Below are 25511 nucleotides of genomic sequence, written 5' to 3' on the forward strand. Positions count from 1 at the left end.
TATCATTGACTCTACCTGTATCACTCCCACTTTTGGAGTCACTGAATTGTGCTGGTTTTAAAGTTTCACCCATGAAGGGTTAATAGATTGGAGGTGCTCAACAGAAACAAACGTAGCTACTATCAGGGTCTTTTGAATTATGTGACTGAGTGACCGCAGAGTTTTCCACACCAATAGGAATATAAAGCACTTCCCCATAATGCGTAATTTTCATATTTCAATAAAAATATGTTTTCAGCTTAAATAGATAAAACGTTATTTAAAAAGGGCCACATGTGACTCCACACAGTGGCAGACCATTTGTACACTTTGACTAGCCACCTGTTAGTCACGGATTGTTTGTAATCAAAACTAGTTCTAATAGGGTGAACCCTTTCCCCAGACACTTGAGGCCCGATTATGAGTTTAGTGGTATAGGAGCAGGCCGCAGGCATAGCAGTCCGCTACCGCATCGCCAAACCCGTGATCGCACCGCCCGCCAGATTACGAGTTTCCTCGTGTCTGGTGCCTACAAGTGGGTACCGCAATGGGAATGGCCAAAAAAGTTCCTGCATGGCATGGACTGTAAAGTGGGGTTCATGCACACAGGAGGCACATGTTGTGCCCCCTGCATGCATCTTCATGCACATGAGCAAAAGGGGGCCATGTAAGGCCCCTTTTGTTTCAGGACTGCCTGCTTTGTCAAGGTGGAAATATCTCCATCATACTCCTGGGAGTCCTGAAAGTTGTAATATGCATGGCAGTGCCACAGGGGCTCCACCAGCATATTGCTGAGGCCCTGAACGCCAGCTGTGGCAGTGCAATGGTGGTCCGACCACCCCACTTGTAACGGGGCAGTCGGACCGGCGGTATGGCGGTGGCTGGACCACCAAGGCTGCACACCCCAGAGTCTGGTGGTCCTCAGGGGAAACATTGTTAACATCACAGTCAGTACACCCTGATGCTGTTACATTGCGGTTGTTACAATGACTGCGATGTTACCACGCTATGCCATTACAACGCAAGTCTTTACATCGACTTGCGCTAGATGGCAGGCTAACATTACAAATAGTGTAGTTTACTATCCCAACACCTTCCCTACTGTTAAGTGGACTGGAGTTGGAATAGTAAATTACACTTTTCTAATGTTAGCACACCATCTAGCGCAAGTCGATGTAAAGACTTGCGTTGTAATGGCATAGTGTGGTAACATCGCAGTCGTTGTAACAACTGCGATGTAACGGCACGCGTTGTACTGCCTTGAGTGGTAACATCATACATTTGTCCTCGGACCGCCAGACTCATAATCAGGCATGTGCTGGACTGGCCTATGGGGCAAACTGGCAATGGCAGAAGGACTAGTAAGAACGGTCAGTGTGTGTGCCAGTTCTTTGGCTGTTTATCACCTTCTTTTATGGTCTGCTGGGCTAGTTGTGACTGTTGATTTACCAGATATTACTACAAACATTACCTGCAGCAGCACATATACATGCAGTCTCCCACATCTAGCATAACACCTATAGTGTTTCTTTACAAGGTCAAAACTGCCTCGACTTGCGAATGTCAACAACTTTTTTAGCTATTTGATTGCCTAATGGGTCACTCTTTTTTTTGTACCTGTATTTTTTTTTTATCCCATCATAACCCTGCTGCCCACAGAGTATTAATTTGTATCAAAATGACAAAATTGCAAAACACTGCTGCCACAGAACGTGCCACATTATGCTGCATAACTTGCCCTTTCTTTCTTAGTAGTTTAGAGTAGACACCTCCGCCGCATAATGTGGCCCTCCTTTGACGCATATTTCTAGTGACCCTCGCTGTTATGCAGCCAGTGTATTCCCCATCCTGTGAGATTAGCTGAAGCAAGACACAATTCCTAAAAAAAGAAGTGGGGGGACGCTGTCACCGGATGTGATGTCACAGCAGGAAGTGACGTCTCGAAAGGTGGCTTGCACCATCGGGCTCATTGCCTCCCCTCGCTCACCCCTTAGATGCGATTGCATCTGAGAAGTCAGTGCGTTAGCAGTGTGCTGTGAGCTCCGAGCTCCTCGTTCCAGAGAGGCCAAAGAGGGAAGTCCAGATGTTTGGCAGGGGGGACGGCGTCCACCCTGTAAAATAGGTGGGGGGACGCCGTCCACCCGCGTGGTACCCAGACTCGAGCCCCGAGCTGAAGAACCTTTTGTTCGGCTGCGCACTGCGCGATACACGTACCTTGACACAGCCTCCCGTTGATCAGCTCGAACCCATCGGGGCACGTGCACACGTAGGAACCAGCGGTGTTTACGCAGCTCCCGCCCCCTTGGCACGCTTTGCCGTCCGCCTGGCACTCGTCAACGTCTGAAATCAAACCGTAAGCAAACAAGAAAATTATTTCATGATGAACTAGTCTTTCACGGGCCTCTTATCCACATTTGCTATCAATAACTGCATTAGATTTAGAGATAAGGTAACTTTTTCTGAAGTGGAATTCTTGTATCTGCGACGTTTGATACATGGATGTATTTCTTAGACTCTGTCGTGCAGCGGGAAAGGCTTGATCTAGGTATGCTGAATGGCCGCCCCCAGCAGCAGCCATAAGCGTCTGATTATAGCTTCCCTGTCTGAGTCAACTCATTCCTTCTGACCACAACAGGCAAATAAATAATCCACTTTTCCCTCCATCTCTGCCCTGGCAGCAGAATACACAACAGTGTTGTTAAGCATGCGGTAGCCGAAAGTTTTTGGATTTTCATATTTATTTTTGTGGTGTAGCAGTCTCTGATCTGGGGCTCAGCCTGTTTCTAAGCGCTACCAATTTTTACAAGCAACAGAACTGAGGTAGAGGGACCTAATGCGTTTGCTGAGAGCGAACACCAGCATTTTAGGGGTGCCCTTTTTTCAAAATTCACTGACATCCCTTTAACAACAGGAATACCTCGAGACATTCTTATGCAGTCGCCATTGGATTACACACCATCAAAACTTGTTGGAAGTTAGAGGACTGCTGCGAACAGATCAATTTGTTAATATCTGAAGAAGTCCTAACAAGGCCCATCCAAGCTATACAAATGCACCTGTCCAGCATTTAAAGTAGTGCCTAATTTGTGCTAGTGGGTGCAGGTGGGAGGAGGGCGGAAGTGAACTTACTTTTCATTATCTGTCTTTGGTGCTGACCGTGACAGAGAATGGCAGAAACTGGAGAAAGAAGGAAGAAGAGAAAGCAAGCAAAATGGCAGCAGAAGGAAAAGGTAGGGACGAAAACAGAACCCACGAGAGAGAGAGCCAAAGAGACAGGAATCATGGGCTGGGATGCTGGAAGAAAGGTGGAATAGCGCCTAGACCACCTTGGTAGTCGGCAACCCCTGCATTCGGCAGCACTCGTGGCGGCCCCCAAGAAAAACCTTGGGCCCTGACAATTCATTTTTATTTAAATAATACAAATTAAGCACTGATTTAAGTGATGTCCTCGGTCACGCGGCCTGAGATTAGAGCATAGGACAACGATGGGTGGCATAATGACTACTTATTTTCCAATTTTGCTTTCCACTCCCAGGTAGTTTTTTCACAAGGAAGCTGTTTTTTTTATTTTTTCATTCGTGATTCGTGTCTGAGAATCCTTCGGGAAGTGAAAACAAATACTGAAAAAAAGGAACAGTGACAAATGCTTTTGTCTGTAATGTGTGACAGGACCAACGGTGGAAGTGGGGAAAGAAAAGTAGGGGAACTGTGGGCAGAGCATTAGGGGGTGGGAATAACAGAGGATTGGGTCAGTGGGCAGAGTCAGAGGTGTGGCTAAAAAGAGCAAAACATACCAATTTTTTGTACGTTTGGCACTTCACTGACCAGTTACAGCTTATAACGAACGTTATTTAGTACAACCAATGGATACACGTTTATTTGAGGTTTAATATATGAGTTAATGACATTAAAATACATTTACAATGTGGGATACGTTTTCAATCACAGAATGTCCCAAATACGCATATAAGTGGAACCAGACCCAAGTTGGCTCCGAGCCATTCAGTTTCTGTCATCAGCACTTCTCCCTTTTTTTAACTGTTTCTGAACATAAAATGTAGGTTTAAATTCTATGACAGGAGGCCCGACGTGTTGGGGAGTACTGTTGATTACATCAATCTGTGCCCCTCTGTCAATGCAAAATTGTAGTCCTACATTTTTTATGTGCTTCACGCAACATGTCATGAAGCCAGCATTTGTTGCTTCCTGGTTTCCTGTTATTGTATCTAGAAATAGCAGTCAAAAATGAAAATATACACCTAAAACAACCCAGACCTGTTGGTTTTGCAGATGCTTTAAGCAATATCAGATGAATGAGACACACTTATTATATCAGTGGTTTGTGAAATTGCTACGCAAGTTAGTTAGCAATGAGAATTGCAAATGTATTAATTCTGAAATTATGACAGTGGACCTCGGATTATCTCAATCAGTTATTTTCTCCCCTTCAGACTACTATCGTCTGCAATCACTATTAGACACCTTCATCCTCTGTCTCTCCCCAAGCACTGTAGGTGTCTATAAATACCACCCAACATAGACCTCATGAGGAAGTTCAAACATGAATGGCAAAATAGCCTATGTTTTACACATAATTTTAGCTCTGCATATTTGCCACATAATAAATACATCATCCGTTGCATAATCTGATTGTTCTAACTAAAAAATTGTTTGTAGCTCAAACGGATCAAAACATGTGCCTTGTGTTGCTGAGAAGTAGAAGGCCCTTTACAAAGATTGACTGGTCACCGTTGTCACTGCTGCACTTGTATGTTAAACTGGTATTAATGAGGAAAAAGCTTTGCAGTAACCGAAAATGTACCACACATTATGCTGAAGACTTTCTTTGCTACATAATTTAGTCAACAATGCAACATAATTTTGTACTCCATTGCTGCATAATTGCAGTGGCCCCAAAGCAGGCTGCACATGTTAAAAGTGTTTGTGCAAGAAGCAGAGAGACCATGAAGTTTGCGCACTTAGAGACATATGTACGGGAATAGTGGCGCAGGGCAGCGCAGCAAGTTATTTTGCTGCGCTGCCCTGCGTCACAGGGAAAGGGCAGGAATGCACTGTATTTATCCAATATAGTCCATTTCTGTCTTTTCCCCCTGCACTAGCGCTGTTTCGTCAGCCTAGCGCCATTTCAGGCACCCTGTTGCATGCAGGATTGTTTTTGTACAGGAAGGGGCACCTTCCTGCACAAAAACAATTCTGGGAGGCTTTTCCCTCTCTCTAAGTGTGCTGCACATATAAAAAGAGAAAAAACAGGGAGAAATAAAGATATTTCTCCTTGTTGTGCCTCCCTTGGGAAGGCGTAAGATTTTGATACATTCCCGGGTTTACAAGTCCTTGTAAATCTAGGAATGCATCAAAAACGTTCCATGAAAACACCCACCATAATGCATCCCTTGTGCAGAGGAAGACAAAGTGGTGATTTGCGCCGTGCCGCATTACTCCGTATTTATGAAATCATTCAAAGCAATGAAAAGTTGCTATGAGTGGCTTCATAAATATGACTTGGAGATTTGACTTGTGCATTTACCACGTTCCATGGTGCAAACATGATAAATGGCCCTCCTAAATTTGCCCCTTAGTTTTATGTGCATGCAAATCCTGTAGTGTCGATCCCCGGTGAGTTTCACTACTACTGCTGGAACAAAGCCAATGGAGGCACCAATGGGTGAGACGGACTAGCCTCAAGGGTCCTGTGACCTCAGGGACACAGTCTCTGTTTATCTAGGGTGTGCTGCATCGCAGACCTGCCGGCAAGACTGGAGGTGAACTTCAGTGTGGATTGCGCTGGACAGGGATTCAAGGTTAACCTACCCTGACCACCGGAAGGATCCACCTGCTGATGATACGAGACTAGGGCTTCCATGGCCTAGGGAGGCCTTCTATGGTCTAGTAGGAGAATGTGCTCCCTCAGGAGAGAGGTCTGGTCATAAACCCTGATCCTGGTTCCCCAGTTTCAAATTTGGTAGGTCTGGCCATAGTGCTACATCTCTCCTGCCCCCGAACACCTTTCTGCCCCACTGAGATAAACGTGCACTGCCTTCAGCTACAACCCAATTGTGCCCAGTTATAAACACCAGAATGTGACTCAATGTTTTAGAGTGAGAAATGAGTCATTGTGCTGGACAGTCCTGCTGGTTTTGGTACTGAGGGCCGGTTTTGCAGCCCCCAGTAATAAAACCATTTTCTCACCCCTCCAGCCTCCTGCCTCCCACCCGATGCCCATTACGCCAGTCCTGCCTTGGTGCCTGGGCCTATTTGTTTTCACAGTCCCACCCTGGATGGGGTACAGAAGTGGCTCAGGTGCTCGGGTGTCACAGAACTAGACACCTGGGGCTGCTTTTTATTTCATATTCTTAAAAAAGGTAAATAATATTTTTGAAAAGACCACATCCCTGAACACAGACAGAGCAGCATTACACATTTTATAAAAATGAAATATGGAAAACAGCTGATAAGACATTAAATGTTTTCTACAGTAATTTTTAGGTTTTGGCTAGGAAGCGCTTGCACTGTCTCTTCAAGACATGCTATATTGAGGTATAGATTTGAAGCTGCATCCACTCTCCGCCCCTATTTTGTATTGGCTTTTGTGACTGTCCTTTGTAAATGTTGGGCTCTGATTTGTTAATAGATGTATTAGTCCCTCCTTAGTACCTCCCTGTCTCCTGTTCTTACCTGCCGTCAGGACTGCCCCTCTTTCATGTGTCCCTGCACTCTACCTTTCATTAAGAGGTATGATGCACTATTTACTTGATTCCCGTCTTGCAGAAGCAGGAACATTAGAGCGCATAGAAACGGCACCCTTCTTGTTTGTATTTGCAGCAGCGCACCATGTGCGCTCTCGCTTTATTAATGTCTGCCACTTAGTTTAAGTACACTCGTGGGCCGCCAGCTTCAAAGCCAGGGGTTGTTTTACACTGTCCCGGCTATCTTTGCCAATGGCGGCCGCATGTTTATTTTTGTATGGCGTTTTCACTTTATTTAATTTTAAATCTAACGATAGTTATTTGCATAACTGCTAGTAGGAAACAAAAAAAATGTAGGCGTTGCAGCATTGCACGTCCGTGCATACGAATAAAGATAACACACTTACTGTTATATACTATATATACATACTTACATTTAAGGACTGGGCTAGTGGTGGGAGGTTGAAGGTCGAGTTAGGCCTCGCTTGAGTGAGGCGAGTTATTTATTTATTTGAATTACGTAAGGAAGAGCATGCTCCTGATGTGATTTGGAAGGCATTTATTTCCATGGAAGAGTTCTCAGTAGTCGAAAGAGTTAGAACTTTGAGGGAGCACATTAGAGGGCAAGACAGGGCTTCTTGCGATGAGAGGATGATGGTTAGCTGATCTCATGGGATGAATAGGGGTGTTCTAAGCCACTACCCGTTCGGCGAGGTAGAAGGGAATGACTCTCAGTTGCTTTGTAGGCTAGGCTTGAAAGACTCTTGTAATTCACCCTATGTGTGACTGATGGTTCACTACTTTGTATGGGTTTCCTGGGGCAGGGGGAGGTCAGACCTTGTGTACTGTATGCCATGCCAGAGTGGTCACCACATTAAACAAATACTGTATTATTTCATACAGTAGTTCTGTGAATTGTCAGAACTTGTTTAGAACCAACCTTTGTTAAGCTTTAAATTGTTAATCTGTGGTCATGTGGCTGACAGTGGTGAAAATTCTACTTGAACAATTATAAATGGTTAAAACTGGATCCATTTACATCCTATCAGTTGTTTGTTGTGTATTATTGTACATGTGATAAATACAAAATGTATAAAATAAAGAATATATGTAATTCAGAAGGGAATTTGTACTAGTTAAAAACAAATACTAGTTTAAATCAATATAGACCAATAGATCCCAATTCTAAGGTGCAGCTGCAGTGAACTTAGACGTTCTCCATTTTGTTTTCAGCCTATTCCAAAATCCAGCTGGACAACGTTCATTCTTCTTGGGTTTTTTTTGTCACCTTTTAAACCTTTATCTTTTCTGTTAACGACTGCTTTGCATAATGCTTCTAACCGGGTCCCAGTGAAACTAATTGTACTTAATAGAAGTGCAGTGAGGCAGTTTAGTTCAACAACCACTGACCATGTGTCTGTATTGATTTTTCAGGGCAGATTTTGTGTATATTGCTTCATGAGAAGGTTTATAAAGGTCGGTGCAGTTGGAAAGAGAGCATAATAATTTGTATAGGAACCCTTCGTGTTCTCTGTACGTTTTAAATTCTTGCTTTGTTTGAGGTTTTAACTTGTATATTGCTATTTTTTTTGTATGTGATTTTTTAACTTCAAATTTACTAATAAACAGCGCTCAGTATACAAGTTTGTCAAAGTTTGCCCTTCACAAACATAAACAAGCATTAACAGTGGAATAGGTCTCGCATTTGCGAGATTTTTAAGCAATTGGCATTGTAAATGACAAACCTTTTATCTGTGTTGGTTTTGAAAACAGATAAATAAAAGGCATTGTCATTTACAATGCCAATAGCTTAACATTTTGCAAATGCGAAACATATTGCATTGCAAATGCTTTTTTAAAAAAGCGCCAAGGTTTGGGCACAAATTCCACAACATGAGTGCTCTTCCAATCCTTTCCTTGTGGCGTGTGGCATCGTCAGTCTGGGTGAGCCCCAAAATAAAGAGCAGATGAGTTCAAGGGTGGGGCTGAAAGAGCATCCTGATGTGACCATTGTTATGTTCATCGTGGGGGCAGGCAGGGGTCCTCCTCACTATATGAGGTGTAAATCACTGCAGCATCAAAGCCACCAAAGGAAGCCGTTTTCGCTGCTGATTGGTTACCCCTATAGTGAAACACTTCTCCTACAGTGTGGCCTCAGATATAGAGGGGAAGGGGGAGGAGGTCGTGGCGACTTCAAGGCCTTCCTTAATCTGCATCACACAGGGCTGGACCATCACGCAATACTTTTTACATTCAGACCATCCCTGCCATCCTGGAACGCATTTTTAAAATAAAGAAGTAGGGTGAACGGACTGAGTTACATTTAAAAAGTAGGGGCACGCCGTACCCTTCCAATCTTGCCTACTTCTACCACTGGACAGGACAATAGATGCAACTGCGCAGCGACAGCTGCCACTGGTTTGCGAAGCAAGTAATGATTTTAGGAAATTGGTAGCACCTCGCATTCCTACAATATGTGCCCACGGAAAACAATACGATTGGTCACAGTGGGTTTGTGTCCCTGCCTAATCATAAAATGGCAGAGAGAGCAAAATCCGGTAGAACGCAACTCAAAGTGTTTCCTGTTTTCCTGCAGTATATTTTTTTGCTACTAATTGCCTTAATTTTGCCACTAAATCGTATTCAGGGAATAATTAGTTTTATAAGGACATGATGTAGGCCATTCATAGAGAGGGGAGAGGGTGTGGCGTAAGGGCCACAGCTGCCGACCTTGGAGTTGGGGAACCAGGTTCGAGTCTCAACGTCCGCTCGACATCCTGTGCAAACCATTTCATCTCCCCGTGCCTACCCCCGTGCCGTGTCCTTATGTAATGTAACTGGTGCTCATGTAAAGCGCTTCAATACCTTCGGGCAGAATTTGCGCTATATAAAACTGCCAAAAAAGAGATCAGTAGCCTGCATAATGTCAGCAAAAGCTGGACAGTCGTTGAAAGTCAATGCCATTTTGACTGTCCTCTTTATCCAGTTAGCATGATGAAAAATTAACCAGAAGTAGTTAAGATTCAGTTGATTTTCCTAGATACGAGTCCATTACTTGCACAATATCACTTTTTGAGGAATTCTCAGTTGCGCCCTCAGGGCAGCAGTGGATGGGGCGAATCTCTAGAATATTTTGAAGAATGTGCAACGTACCCTGTAGTAGTCATGGAGGCGTATGTACTATTCTTACTCCCAGAATATTGTAGGGAAAGTTGAAATTTTCCAAGTATTTAACGAAAAGGCTGCAAAGTACTAAGTGGGCGTGGTGGAAAGTGCACCCTAAGAGCCACTTCAGAGTAAAAGCAAGGATTTACTTATGTTTTTGTTGTAGGTTTTTATGTTTTTTTCATTTTAACCGAATAAAGCATTAATAAATCACTGCTGAGGCATCAAAAACTGAGTGTCAAACAAATCAAAATCGGTTGTAAATATGGGCACAAGAAAGAGTCAAGCTGAAGACCACATTGCGTCTTATTCATGGTTGAAAGGGTCAACACATATGTGTCAGCCGTCTCCAAGCAGCAAGAGGGCTACCATACCAGTCACTGCTATGTCAAGAAATAAATAAGGAACTACTGAGAAAAAGGCTAATAGATTATTCTTATATTTTGAGTTGGTCACTAGCGATCGTAGGGAATGACGAAGTTCAAAGGTATGAAGAAGGTACTATGATCAGTGTCTGCTACTGGCCCTAAAAGGAGTAAAGTTGCATGGGAAACAGCGGTTATAACTCTGTCGGTACAATGCAGTGCCATTACCACACAGTTAGTACAATGACCGAGTTGTTCGCACGCATATCATTACAACGCAAGTCATTACAACGACTTGCTGTAGGGAGCTTTAGGTGTTGGATTTTAAATCTAACACCTTCCCTGCAGTTGAACAGAGTGGAGTTGGAATAGTAAATTATATTATTCCGAACTCCAGCGCCCCCAACAGCAAGTCATTGTAATGACTTGTGTTGTAATGGTACGCGTGGTAACAACCCAGTCGTTGTACTGACCGCATTGTAAAGGCATGCGTAGTAAACACATACGAAGTAACGTCATACATTCAAGTTGCACATATAGAATCTTCAAGTGAGAGGAACCATTTTAAATTATACATAGAAATTGAGAATTTATGAAGCAATGGCGCTACCTGCACAATTTTGTATTAGAAACGGCCGCCCAGCAAGACAGCATGGTCATATGTTAATTTGTCACTGGCCTTCTGTGGGGAGACGTCCACTGGGGTTTCAGTACGACGTGTATTCAGCACGCAACACCCTGTGATAATCAGATCTGATGTAGAGGGTATGAGTAGTCGCCCTGCTGTGTGGAATGCAAATACGTACACTGATTGCAGCTAAGGGTGAGGGAGTCTTTTTGCAAAGTGCTAAATCTCATGTCGATTGTGGGATCCAGGTTTGCCAAGTGAGAACACACTGATTAGAGCTATACGTAAGTGATTTTGTAAAGTGCAGTCATCAAACGGTCTGTTTACTCCCAGTTGGCTTAAATAATAGATGTGAGACCTGTGCTAACTGCTGTAGCTCTTAGAATGGAGGATGCCAACATGGACCAGCTGGCTTTAGCATTAACTGATAGTATGGACACTCCTTATTCCGCAAATCTACACCACTCCCAAAGTAACTCACACGCTTCACGCTGACAGAAGAACTGGATTCAGGGGAGCACAGCAACATATCCATACCATGTGTAAAATGAGAGAGGTTGGGCTTTATTTAGGGGATAATTGTCTCTGTCTGGGAGCTCGCGAGGAAATGAATGGCTCCCCAGTGCTGAGTGAGTGCCAAGGCACATGTTGATCTGCTACAATAGCTGCCTGCTGCCAAGTTTTGCAAACAGTCCAAGCTAATGCGTGATGACAGCTTGGAGGATAGTCCATTCCTGTGGTGTAAGTGTTATATGAGTATAGATCTGAGATAATTGTTTCTCATTGAGTCAACTGCTCCCTTTTTATACTCCGTTGAGCATGCAGAGGTGTTGGTCTAACTGTTCTGCTATTTGTGTGACTTGCACTAGAAGCAAGCAGCCATGTCTGCGGTGTGGCACACGAAATATCACTGAGTGAAGACAACATGAGTGCAGAAGCATACAAACATGGGCACTATTGTGGTGCATCTCTCTGGGGACTGAGGTAGTAATGCTTGCACTCGTGCATTCCCTGCAGCCTAGAAATAAATATGTTGGGTTTGCGCATTGAATGATCACAACACATGCATGGTTTTTAATGTGCTCAAATACTTCAATAAAACTCTCAACTGCTTTTTGTCATCATTATGCATTGACACTTTTTTATTTTTTGTCTCACTCGGATACATTGAGTTTCTCCAAGGCTGGCTTTGAGGCACTACCAAGCCCCTAAGAAATGTCAGACAGACGTCCTCCCAATGTCTTCCACTTAATTCAGTGAGGACAGCGTGTACCCTGTCTCATAAAAAGAATACCAGTGAACAAAGAAAACCGCACAATGTTTGTCTGTGTCTAACATTCACCTTCTGTGCGGCTCACCACCTGATCACTGACCATTCCAACTACAACTACATCACCCCCACACTCCGTGAAGTCCACTGGCTCAGTCTCCTTGCGCGGCTCACATGTAGTTCACTCTGCATCATTTAGATAAACAAGCCTGATTCCCTGGCTGAAAACCAATGTGCCACTTATGGCTGCACTCACACCAGATGCAGGAGGAACCTGGTGGTATTGGAGACCCAAAAGACAAGAAAAGAAGCCATTTTCTTCTTTGCTCCCACCCTATGTAATAATCTCTCCCAGAGTTTGTCCACTTGGCTCCTGACCTTCAGGAAAGAGCTCAAACCCCTCTACTTCTCCGTCCATCTCCCCTCCTCCTAACATTTCACTCCCAACCAGCATCTGCCTGACCTTCTTGTAGAGATGTGCTAATTCTTTGCCCGACCTATAGGTCTCAAATGATGCCTATGCACTTAGATGTCTTCACTGTTGTGAAATCTACCATTATTATGATAATTTGTACCCTGTTATTTATATAAATGTACATGCAATCGTTCACCCGGACACTTGAGCATGTAATTTCCCGACCAGCTACCCTATCCTTGCACATATTTCACACAGTGAAGCACCATATTAGATTAGGCCTTTGAGCACGTGCCACATTTGTGTAGAAGCACAAATCTTCAGGAGTTTATAAGAACTCAGAGCTATCATTGGCCTCTATATTTTCACATGATGATTTAGGGAGTTCATCATGTAGATACCATTTTTAAGCCCAATTGTATTGATTTCCTTACTTACAAAAACAGTAACAAACAGTTCATGCACCTCACATTCATGCCCATGTCTGCAAGTAGCAGCACCGTATACAAGCAGTGAATTAGCGAAAAAGGGGAAAGAGAGTAGATCCACATCAATTAGAGGAATCCAGCGCAAGGTAATGGGAATTCTAGTCATGTCGCATTGTGAGGGGAGAACTGGTAAAGGGGGTTCAGTAGGTAAAACAAGGAATCAATATATATCCAAACTCAAACTAGAACATGAACCTGAAAACTAGATGATGTGCTAGGAGTAAATGGAATAAGTGGAGAAAGCACTGTCGGGATCATATTGGCGATGATTAGTCCTACCCTGAGGTTATACCAAGCAATCTAGTATGTCAGCAGGATTATGTGAGGTATGTGGAGGGTCAGGTCGATGGCCTTGTTCGATATCTAAGGGAGGATGATTATTCTGACTCAGCCCCCTCACTCTCAGGGACATCCAGAGTTTGCCAGAGCTGTCCATCTGAGGACAGTCATGTAGGTTGGAGTTGGGACAGAAAACTCCTCTGCATGGTTAAAGGCATGTAGCCTGCCCTGAGTGCCCAACTGCACTGTTGTCTGGATCCCTAATGCTGATTTTTGCCATAGGTAAATATGGATCATTTGGGTGCGCTATTACATAGGATTGTCTCATTGATTGCGGTCTAGTTAGACCAGGAGGGGCATCTAACGTGCTACTCCCATAGTGAAGCGAGGCTACTGCCTTCATCAAGAGTTAAGCAATACAAGCGCAGTGGTTGCAGCTTACGGAGTAGCGAGCAATAGTAGTGAACAGGTCCTTTTCAACCTGTGTCACTGGAGTACGGCCTTCAGGCTCACTCTCCTTTTTAAAAGTTCTGTTGCTCTGTGCTTTTCTCACCCTTGGCCTACGTTAGGTAGATATGGACTGCTGTGCAACGCAGGAGTAGTGACTGCATGTGGATCTGTAATGGCACAATGAATGGAGGTAACAGTGCTGACTAATAAGTGTGCTGTAAATCTACACTGAGTGCAAGTGTGTCTGCAATGGTACATTGAATGGAGGACAAAGGGTTCCATTTTGGGAAACCCATGAGTGCCTGGTGAAGACTTGAGGAGTAGAGAGATCCCCCCAGACAGATTTGTGTATTGCTGCATTCCTGTGTGCTGGGTGGGAAACAAAAACTTGGAAGGGAGGACGAGGTTCCCCCTTTACATTTCAAAAGGTTGCTCTTTGATTCAGTGATAGATCAGAAGGAAGGGGCCTGGACATCTCAGGAAGGAGATGGGTCTGATAAGGGAATCATGAAGACGAGGACTGGGAGCTTGGATTACCATTTTGATGCACATCTCACTGTGGCTGACATTCAGGTATGAACTCTGGTCACTCCCAGGAATTGTATTGTGGGTCGTTCAACTTCAGAGTCTTCCCTGCTGTGACAGACAGCCTTTCAAAAGTGAAGAAGACAATGGCAAAAGGACACTTGAAAAGAAGCAGAACCTTAACATAAAACTTCAAAGACTCAGACCCTAAATCACATTTGGCGTCTGGAAATGGGCTATAAAAAGGGAAAATTGAGATCCCATAATTTGTCGCCTGCCAAGCAGCCAGATGTACTGTATGAGAAGGGGAAGCTCTGCAAGACTTCTAGCTGTGGCCTGAACTGGGGCACCTGCCTGCTAGTCTCCCTGTTGGTTGAGGGGACATTACCTAGGGAAGCCAAGATCACCTGCCCTGGACCCTGATGCACCAGAGCCTGCCTGCTTTCCAAGACCAGTGTTCCTTGCGAGGAAGATGAGAGCGTTGGAGGGAGCAAAGTCAGGTGGGAGCCCTACCAAGAGGACACCTTGAACAAGGTGTGAGTGGATGGCTGTGCACCAATCGGATCATTGTCCATGTCCAAGAGACATCCAATGACCCCCATATGCCAGGAGAGGTCTGCCATGACCAGAGCCGTGTAGTGAGTGCCATGCGGGAAGCAACAGGTCCACACCGGTGGCCCCATATGCCAGAGGGGGGCCACCGTTGAACTATTTAGTGCCAGTTTGTCAAGACGTGTGTCTTCCTTAATCGGTGACCCTGTATGCCAGGAGGAGCCACCATGATGAAGGCAAGAGCACCAGAGGGGCTGCCGGTACCGAAAAGTTTGGGTCATTACAAGGACGTTAGATTGAGGCTCTGACCAGCGGGTCAAACATGCCCACCAAGATCTATACCTGACTAATTCCCCTGAGGACCAAGAAGAACACCGACGGAGATGTGCAGTGTGTAGATGTCACACACTAACTGGGCTTTAGTCAGGAACTGACAAATTGAGTTCCCTTACCCCTGTGAGGGGAAGAGTGACTTACCTTGTGTTTGAGGAGAGGGAGCAGCTTTGATCACTGGTACAAGCTGGCAGCACTGCTCGAGGGAGAAAACCTGCGCTTGCCGGGTGCTGCAATGGGAACCGCGAGTAGCCCAACTTCACTGAAAGCGATTATGTTATGTTATGTTAAATAAACTTTTTGAGCGCAACTAACACCATTAGGTTCCTTGGCGCTTTGCTGAGGGAGCAGGGAAGAGAGACATAAAATAGCAGCTAATTGTAAGACTCAGTGAAGAGGAACGTTTTAAGGGAGGATCTAAACTTGGAGTAAGGAGAGGGAAACCTAAGAGGAAGGGGTAGGGAGTTCCAAAAAGACGGGGCTAAAAATGAAAACCTAAGACCACCATGTTTCTTCCTCTTGAATCTGGGAACTGATAACAGGGCCATCTGGGATGACCGAAGGGTTCGAAGAGGGGCATACGGGTGAAGCAGGGAAGAGGTGAAAGGGGGCTGTGACCTGCAAGAGATTTAGAGATAATGCAGCCAAGCTTGAATTTGCAGCGGGCAGATACCGGAAGCCAATGGAGACTTTTTAAAAGGGGGCGAACATGTTGATCTCTGGGTTGGTGGTGAATCAGGCGGGCGGCCTGATTTTGGATCAACTGGAGTCTCCTGAGTTGATAAGCAGGAATGCCTACATATAGTGCACCACTGAACACTTCCATATCGCCGGAGCTGTAAGACTAGAACTGAGCCTGTGGGGCCCTGGGGGACTCACTACTAACGGCCCAACACTTTTGAGTAATTCCTAAACAGTCAAAGGGGAACTCTTGGGTGCACCCTATTAGTTAGCATTCCCTGTATGCGGCCACCAGTGAATGGGGAATAACCTCAACCACGTTATAAGGAAGAGGGTGGGACAGGGATTTGCCTGACAAATACTAGAGCCCCGACCTCCATGGGATTGTGTTGCTGCTCAAGAATGCCCTTATTCGTATGAATTGAAATGAAAGCCTTCTCTATGTCATCCGCCAGGGCAAAGACTTTTGGGTAGGTGCTATGGGGTGAATGTTCGATGTGGACTAACTGTATGATATCATTGACTGTGCTTCGAGCCAGGATAAGTCCTGGATTTATCTGGGTGTATCAGATCCTGGACCGGAGGCAGCAATCGGTTCATGTAGATACCTTAATGCTACTTGGAATGATGGAGTAAATCACGAAAGCAAATAGAGTGAATTGAAATGAAAGGCTTGCCTGCCAGGTTGCAATCACTATGGAAAACATATGAAGAGATTGGCACTGTTAAGGCGTTCTGCTCCATAAGTTATATTCTAAACATTTATATAATTGTGTAGGAAGAATTTTACATTTTGTTAAGAAATGCTTAACTTTTGTGGTCCTAAAAATTCTGAACACACCTATTAATTGGAGCAAAGTACGGACACAAACAGTTCACTTCATCACCAGAATGCATAACACCAAAACAAGACAAAAATGCTTTATAACCCTTGATGAAAACAGATTGTTCAGGCAAAAGAGACAATCATATAAACAAACTTAAAGAAGATTTTCAAACATAACGTCACTCAAATAATAACGGAGAAGCAGTCCGCATTATGGAGAAAATGTTTGATGCCATATGTGAGAAAGATGCTGAAATATTTGCAGTCTTATTAGCTATGGGGGAGGGACCTTCCAGAATGAATCTGATTCGCGGATATCTGCCAGAGGTGACATCCTCACATTATATGCTTGTGTTAAGGCCCTGCTAAAGGACTCCAATAATGGCAAGTATGGTCTAAAACGGTGGAGAGTTTATCTCCCAAAGTGAAAACACTACTTTAATTGGAACATGTCATCCATCACGATCTCCAGGGCCCAAAAATATCTTGAATGAAGAAATTAAGAGAGATGCGAAGGTTTGGAGTAAACCACCAAACTCACATTTGTAAAATGTTATGCAGTGTGAAATGATACTACTCTCTTGGAAGGGTTCTGTGCATTATATAAATGCTGCCATACCACTGAGCAAGGTTTTGCTATACTTTGAGTGTAAGCTGTTTGCCAATTTTCTCTTGAAGAAATTGTTGCACTGAATGCCCGATAAGCAACTTTTACAGTATTTTTAGATTAGTTTTAACCCCTTCCATGCGTCGGACAGCTTCACGGTGGGCATGTGCGTCGGACGGCTGGAAGCCGTCTGATCTGCGCACGCGTCAAATCCGCCCGCACTGTGGCGAAGCGGTTAAAAACATTTTGGACCATGAGCTAGCTAGATTGCTGAGATGCCCATGGCTTACAAAAAATACCACAGCTACTTAATGTAAAGCACAGCAGACGTAAGGGCATGTTTCCCAGCAGCATGAAGTTAATTCAGTGGGGTCAGTCTCAATGACCCCCATCCCACTCTATGAAGAGGTAGGGACATCAGGTCAGCCAAGGAGAGGAGGCGGCAGTTCCAACCCCACAAGAACCTTGGCGACTTACCTGCCGCAACCCAAGATCACTGCTACAGTGGGTGAGTAGTGTGGGTTTTTTAATGTTTGTTGTGGGCATGTGTGAGTATGTATGATTGTGTGCATGCTGTAAATGGGTGTGTGTGTGCTTGTGAATGGTGGGTCTATATGTGCACGCCTGTGAATGCATGAGGGTGTGAGTGAGTGTGCGTGTATATGTGTGAGTGTATGTGTGTACATGTGTGACCTGCCCGCCCCCCTCCTGCATGTATTATGGGCCACTACTGATTAACTGAAAATCAGGATAAATCTGTTTTTCTTAATTGACAAAAGAGATAATTCCAAAGAATGTACTGTTTACGCCTTACATCAATGATGGATCAAAGTGACCTCTGAGAGTGTGTATATTATGAATACACCAACCCATCATTTCTGATCACAGAAATGCATTTATAAACCTTTTTCCTGATTTAGTGGTGCATTAGTCCTCAAAAAAGGCTACGGTATCCTTCTCTTTAAAAATAAACTTAATCTGGACTCCACCATCCTCATGAACTTTAGGTAGGTATGTTGCTCATCTCCCTGTGATTGCTACAACCATTGATAAACCGGCAGTACCGAATTCAAGCCAAAAGGGAGAGGTGTGGTGCAGCGACCAGAGCAGCTGACTCCAGAACGTGGGGCTCACACTTCGGTCTCTAGTGCTGGTGTCAGCATCGTGTGACTCTGGGCAATAGCTCAAGTAATATCCCCAACGGCCCCCCAGCGCCTGGATACCCTTAGGGGTTTAAGTTAGAGCTTTACAAATATGGAATTACATTACATATTACACGCCCAGCTTAACCAGTGACAGAAAAGGCTGGAGAACCTAAAGGTCTCCATCGTTCTCTTGCGCTGTGTGAGTCGAGCTCCCGGCTTGTTTTCAGTGCTCAGATTTCATTCTGTGCAGAGATGCTCAGAGGGCCAAGGGAAGCACCTGACAGGGGCAGCTCTAGGCTTATGGCTGCCCTGAGCAGGGAGCGTAGGTAGGGCCCCCCCGGAGGAACAAGGGCGCGGAGCCCAGTTAAGAGGGGGGGGGTCAGGGTGTTTGGAAGTGGAACAGAGCCAGAGGCCGCCAAATCCCTGCCAGGGGCCGCCACGCAAATATGTATCCATCTTTAGAGAATTATTATATTAAGGATATATATTGGCGTGGCGGCCCCTGGGGTTTGGCGGCCCTGTGCAGGTGCACAGCTTGCACATGCCTAAGGCCGCCCCTGCACATGAGTTGCAAGTGCTGGATCTGAGTACTGCGCCAGTCAGTTACTGAATGACCACATACTGAGACCTTCCAAGATGCCACATATCAATCAGGCTACGCGTAAAAGGTTTTACAGGTTTTTTGATCCATACAAGTGAGAGGGTCAAACTAGGTCCTTTTCGTTGTGCAGATATGTCTATGATCTGCGGGCCCCCCCAGGGCTCCTGCTTATTGCCCGGGCTGTTCACTGTGTACACAGTTCAGCAGTTCCTTCAGCTCATTTAAAGAATATGTTGGAGCATGCGTATGGCTATACACCAGTGATAATCAGATGCTCATTTAACCTTTAGAGGAACCCTGCATTTGAGATGAGTAACCAAGAACGGGTGACCTAGATGAGATCTAGTAACCAAGGAGGGGTGACCTAAATGAGATCTAGTAACCCAGCATTGGTGACCTTTAGCGGGTGTAAACTGGACTTGCTGTGCAACATCCATCTTTATGTCTGGTCTCAGTGCCATTAGCCATCCTCCTTGATTGGGTCAATTGCAGACTTCAAAGAAAAGCGAACTAATCCACAGTTAGTTAGTTTTTACAGTGCCATATCTTGAGTAAGTGTGATTGATTAGACATGTCACCCTGTAAGAATAAGCCTTTAAATGAACTAATATACTAGGAGTGACAGAGCCACAACAAACTCATATAATTAGGAACTGTGGGCGGGATGTAGAGGTGGAGGAGCAATCACTGCTTAGAATTAGACAGCACCATGAATCTAAGTGCAGGAACCGTCTAGACAATGTTTCCGCCATTCTTGAAATTCTTCATCTGCAGGCCTACAAAAGTATCACAAACTGCAAGGTGTTTATAAAGCAGCGGTGCACATGTATCTGGTCAAGGAAAGAACCAATCAGCCGCCAACTTGAGAAAGTATCTTCATTTGTTTAATGATATAGTCAATATTGGGTTTAAGTTGAATTACCTTCTCTCAAATGTTTGCAAAAAGCTGCATCTACTCGTTCCTTATATCACAAACACGTCATTGAGGGCCTTGAGCTTTAATTTGACTACCTAATGCATTCTGGGTGGTGTAGTCTTGGCTTGCTTCCATTGAACTTATGAGGCCACCACACTTAAAGTTGCTAGATTTGTAGCTTAGAAATCCAGGAGTGGAAAAGTGTGCATGACCTGTGCATTGCTACCCACATATATTCTAGCTTATAATCATATGTGTAGGAGCCCGTCTAAATTTCTGAACGGATTATGTGTGCGTAAACTGCCCTCTATGATTTCATCAAAGTATTTTATTAAAGAAAAGGACAATAAACTTTCAAGCACCATCCAACATGCTAGTCTGTTTGCTTAGATTGAATGGTGATAAGATCTATGTATTTAAATATTTCTCAGTAACCTATTAAGATAGTTGAGTGTTCCAAGCACTGAGTCGGGCCAGGCTGTCACTCTGGCATGTTCACAGTGGGCTGCATGCTAGAGAACTGTTTCAAGAGAGGTATGGGCAGCCCAACCCCAAAAAGGCCCAAAACCCAAACAGGCACCCATGGCTCCTTTTTGTCTGAAGCCTCCTTCAATGTGTGGGTGGTTTGAAGATTTTTTCAATTGCTGGTTTTGATTCTAGTGCGGTCTTGAGTCTGAATTTACTTTTACGGTTACTAAACCAAATGGACCCTTTGTACGAGTAGGGTCGTCATGCTTCTATTGCTCATAATGCTTGAAGACACGCTCCTATCCCATACCTTCACACTGCTCTCCTGTGGCGTCTGTGTGGTATCCAGCTTTGCATTCACACCTGAAGGACCCCTGTGTGTTTCTGCACAGGCCATTTGTGCATAGGCTGCTATCGGCGCACTCATCAACATCTGTTAACAAAGGAAAAGACGATTATTCAAATCTAGTCCCTAGATAGCTATGTTCAAAAGCTTGCGGTGCCCTAATATTCTACAAACACCTGGTATTTAACAGAGGGCTGTACTTAGAACTGTGACATTGTGTTTATCTCTCTTGCTAATTCATTCTCTCTTTTCTGTCTTTCTTTTCCTTTCCCTTGGTCAAAGTCTGATGATGAAAAATAGTCTCAGATCCCCAAAATTAAGAACATGTGCCCACCACCTCAGAAACTGGCATTAATTACGCATTAACTGAATGCGCTTATTTCATGAACATGCTAGAAGCACCTTTGGTGGAGTTCCACCACTTAGTACAAAAGACAAAAAACACTAAATCAATGTTGCAAATGAAAGGTTTGTGAGTGCCCATAGAATTTGCCCTCGAAGTGTACAAGAGTGCATTTCCTTGGAACTCTGCACCACAAAATAGGCTCTTCTGGGGCATCCCACCTCCTTCACACCTACTTAAACCCTCCTCAATAGATTATGACATCAATGACATTACCAAGCACGCATTTACAATGCACGTCTTTACCACACATCCATTACAGTCCAATTTCTTTACCATGCATTGCCTTTACCATGCATACATGCATATACCTTTACCACGCATGCCTTTACATAGCAAGGTATGTATAAATTAAAAGGACCCCTACACACACACACACACACACACACACATATATATATATATATATATATATATATATATATATATATATATATATATATATATATAAGTGTATGTGTGTGGGTGTATGCGTGTGTGTGTATATAAATATAAATGTGAGCACGAGTTTCCCCTCTTCGGGATCTGCGTACGTGGTCAAAGCCTCCACGCCATTCACGCTAAATATAAATGTGTATATATGTATACACATATCTCTGCATGTAAATAGAAATATATTACTAACAACTTTAATTGGGAGAACACCCCCAAACCACCCCATTTAAAAAAATCATTATAAAAATAAAGCTTTTTTTAGGGGGGGGGGGGGGGACCTGAAGAAAACCCTTACCATTGTATTCCCTTACTTACCCTAAAAACACCCTTACCATCCAATTCCCCTAACCACCCCCTAAAACACCCTTACCACCAAATTACATTACTTACCCTATACATCTGAAACACCCTTATCACCCTATTCAGTTAACCGCCCCTAAACCCCAAAAAGACCCTTACCACCCCATTCCCCTACCCACCCGTAAACCGTAAAATTACCTCTGCCACCCAATTCCCTTACCAAGCCATAAACCCTAAAAAAACTCTTACCACCCGATTCCCTTACCCATGCCTAAACCCTAAAATCACCCTTACCACTCTGTAACCTCACCCTCCCCTAAACCCTAAAATCACTCTTCTTCCCCATCCCTAAGCCGTCTTGGGCACCAAGGTCCCCATCTTCCAGGGCCAAAATATAGGGGGAGGAGGCATGCAACTCCCCTACCCAAGCCTTCTCAGACCCCGGTGAGCCCATCCCCTGGGGCCTGTGTTTTTAAACATTTTTTTAGCCTATTTTAGCCTGGGGGGCCCCATCCTCCAGGGCCAGCATTATAAATAAGTGTGAGCCCCTGTGTCCACCCTGGGCACCAACCAAGCAGACAGGGAGCCCCTGTGGCCCCAGCCAGCTTCCCGAATGGTGTCAGAGCCAGCATTGATACTGTCCGGATGGAGCAGCTGTTTTATGCATGCTTCCTCTGGTGGGAGCAATATGTGTCTATCTGTGGGCCGAGCAACAGATTACAAGTCTGATCCCAGCCGACGGAAGCAATTTTAAAGCTCCCACAGACTTGGAGTGTTTGATCTTGTTTGACGAGAAATTTTAAAATTCTCCAGACAGAAGGGAACATACACATGTTTCCCTGCCAACGATAGTGCAGGTAGGGAAACTGCTCTCACTCACTGAATGATGTCACCAGTCATGTCATCAGTGATGTCATTTAAGATGTAATCAGTGATGTCACTGACCATGCCATGAGTGATGTAATGTGTGAGGTCATAAGCAGTGCACTGTAGGGGCATAAGTTAAAGTTAGCTCAGGTTACTATAACTGCTAAATTTCTATGGTTGGTATGTGTGAAATCAGAGCCTTACTATAACGTCCCTGTATCCTTAGTTTTTTCAGTGAATTTCGAATATTTTTAATGCTATTTCCTAATTCTAACGTCTCTGTAACCTTTGTTGTTTTATGTGAAAATATATAAGGGTGTTTAGGTTTGTTTTCCTTAGTGTAACCTGTAATGTTTGAGAGTGGGTGTGTGAGTGGCTGTCTGGGTCTATGAGTGTGTGTGTGAGTGGCTGTATTGGTCAGTGAATGGGTGTGTGAGTGGCTGTATGGGTGTGTGAGTGTATGTCTGAGTGGTTTAGTGGATGTGTGAGTGCCTGTGTGTGTCTGTGAGTGGATGTATGAGTGTTTGTGTGGGTGTATGAGTGCTTGAGTTGGTCTGAGTGGATACATGGGTCAGTGAGTTGGTGTGTGAGAGCCTCTGTGGGTCTGTGGTGGGAGTGTAAGTTCCTGTGTGGGTCTGTCACTAAGTTTGTGAATGCCTGCGTGGGTGTGAATGTCTGTCTCAGTCTGTGAGTGACTGTGTGAGTGCCTGAGGGAGTCTGTGAGTGCGTGGGTGAGTTTCTGTGTGGGTCTGTCACTGGGTGTGTGAATGCCTGTATGGGTCTGTGAGTGGGTAGGTGGATCTCTGAGTGAGTCTGTGAGTTCCTGTGTGGGTCTGTGGGTGGCTGTGTGAGTCTCTGAGTAAGTCTGCGAGTGCCTGTGTGGGTCTGTGAGTAAGTGGCACTATGGGTCTGTGATTGGGTGTGTAAGTGCCTGTGTGGGTCTGTGAGTGAGTGTGTGAGTGGCACTTTGGGTCTGTGAGTAGATGTGTGATTGCATGTGTGGGTCTGTGAGTGGGTGTGTGAGTGTCTATGCGGACCTGTGTGTGTCTGTGAGTGAGCGTGTGAGTGACTCTGAGGGTCTGTGAGTGGGTGTGAGAGTTCCTGTGTGGGTCTGTTGCTAGCTGTGTGTATTCCTGAGAGGGTGTGTGAGTATATATGAGTGACTTTGTGTGTGCCTGAGGGAGTCTGTAGGTGGGTGAGTGAGTGCCTGAGTGGGTCTGTGAGTGGGTGTGTGAGTGTCTGTGTGGATCTCCAAGTCAGTGTGTGAGTTCTTTTGTGGGTCTCTCAGTGGGTGCATGAATGCCTGTATGGGTCTGTGAGTGGGTATGCAGGGTTGTGAGTGGGTCTATGAGTGCCTTTGTGGGTTTGTGAGTGTGTGTATCAGTGTGGGTCTGGTAGTGGGTGTATGAATGTCTATGTGGGTCTGTGAGTGGGTATTTGAGTGGGGCTGTGACTGGGTGTGTGAGTAGGTGTGTGAGTGGGTATGTGAGTGGGTATGTGAGTGCATGTGTGAGTGTCCGTGTGGATTTGTGAGTGGATCTGTGAGTGTGTGACTGGGTCTGTGAGTGGGTGTGTAAGTGTCTGTGTGGGTCTATGGGTAGGTGTGTGAGTGTCTGTGTGGATCTGTGAGAGGGTCTGTGAGTGGGTCTCTGAGAGGGTGTGTGAGTCTGTGAGTGGGTCTGTGAGAAGGTGTGCGAGTGCCTGTGTGGGTCTGTGAGTGCCTGTGTGGGTCTGAGAGTATGTATTTTTTAAGTTATGGTTGAAGATCTGCTGAGGGTCCACACAATGCCACGTTGAGCGCCACAGTAGATCTGCAAATACCAGCATGTGTAAAAAAAGATCTTAAGGCAATTTCGTCACCTTTAAGGGCCCCACTGTGAACCCTGTAACACACCCATGGGGTCAGGGTACCTCTACCCTGACTCCAACAAACAGTTTACACATTAAGTTATAACCTCTGTGACTGTGCTCCAATCTATAAAATGGCAGCCGCAACTTTTCAGTCAAGTTGTGGCCAGCCAATCACCATACTGCTGTTGGGACGTAGATTTGCAAATCCTCCTTGGTGGATCTGCAAGGAACCGAGTCCCTAGGTATGTATATTTATTATATTTATTTATTTATTTATTTTTTAATAACTCCAAAAATATTGAATGGATTTACATCAAATCACAACAAGGGCTCTTTCAGGACCAAGAGCTACCATTCTGCCAAATTTGGTGTAAATTCTGTTCAACGGTTTGGGCTGTAGTCGTGTCTAAAATCCCCTTGGAAAACTGCATGGGAAACGCACATTTTTTGTCACCCCTGTTTCTCTGCCACCGCTTGACGGATTACCCCGAAACTTTCCATGAGAACTAGACAAAGCAGTACACTCTGTTAGGAAAATTTGTGAAGATCCATAAAACGGTGCCAAAGTTATTAGTAAACAAAAAAGAGCTTTTGCTGATGTTGTATTTCTATCTAGGACACTAATTCGATATTCCTGATTCATGCCCTTATGCTGTTATAATTAATAATATCCTTATAAAGGCATAAGAATCATATCCATATTCAGTAATAGCCCATGCAGTCCAAAGCACAGCACGGCTACTCCCATCGACTCCTAGAAAGCACAACGCGTTCTTTAAACAAACCAAGCCTCCAGCAGCCCGGGAAATTCCCCCTGCTTTTGTTTTGATTTGAACAAGAACTCCTGGAGTCCAGAAGGAACTGTTAGTTCTTAGTGACATCTTATGTCCAACCTTATGTCAAACCCGGCAC

General features: G+C 44.6%; 1 protein-coding gene across 1 annotated transcript in view; it reads right to left on the reverse strand.

The window, feature by feature from the left end:
• The window catches only part of LTBP1 (latent transforming growth factor beta binding protein 1), a 1129437-nt gene that overhangs the window by 153120 nt on the left and 950806 nt on the right, over positions 1-25511 (reverse strand). Inside the window, exons 22-23 of the mRNA XM_086926894.1 lie at positions 20708-20830; positions 2194-2319 (exon numbers count right to left, since the gene is read on the reverse strand). Coding sequence (XP_086783020.1) covers positions 2194-2319; positions 20708-20830 — 249 coding nt within the window. The remainder of the gene's footprint in view (positions 1-2193; positions 2320-20707; positions 20831-25511) is intronic.

This window comes from Lissotriton vulgaris, chromosome 6 (assembly GCF_964263255.1).
Source record: "Lissotriton vulgaris chromosome 6, aLisVul1.2, whole genome shotgun sequence".
Classification (NCBI taxonomy): domain Eukaryota; kingdom Metazoa; phylum Chordata; class Amphibia; order Caudata; family Salamandridae; genus Lissotriton; species Lissotriton vulgaris.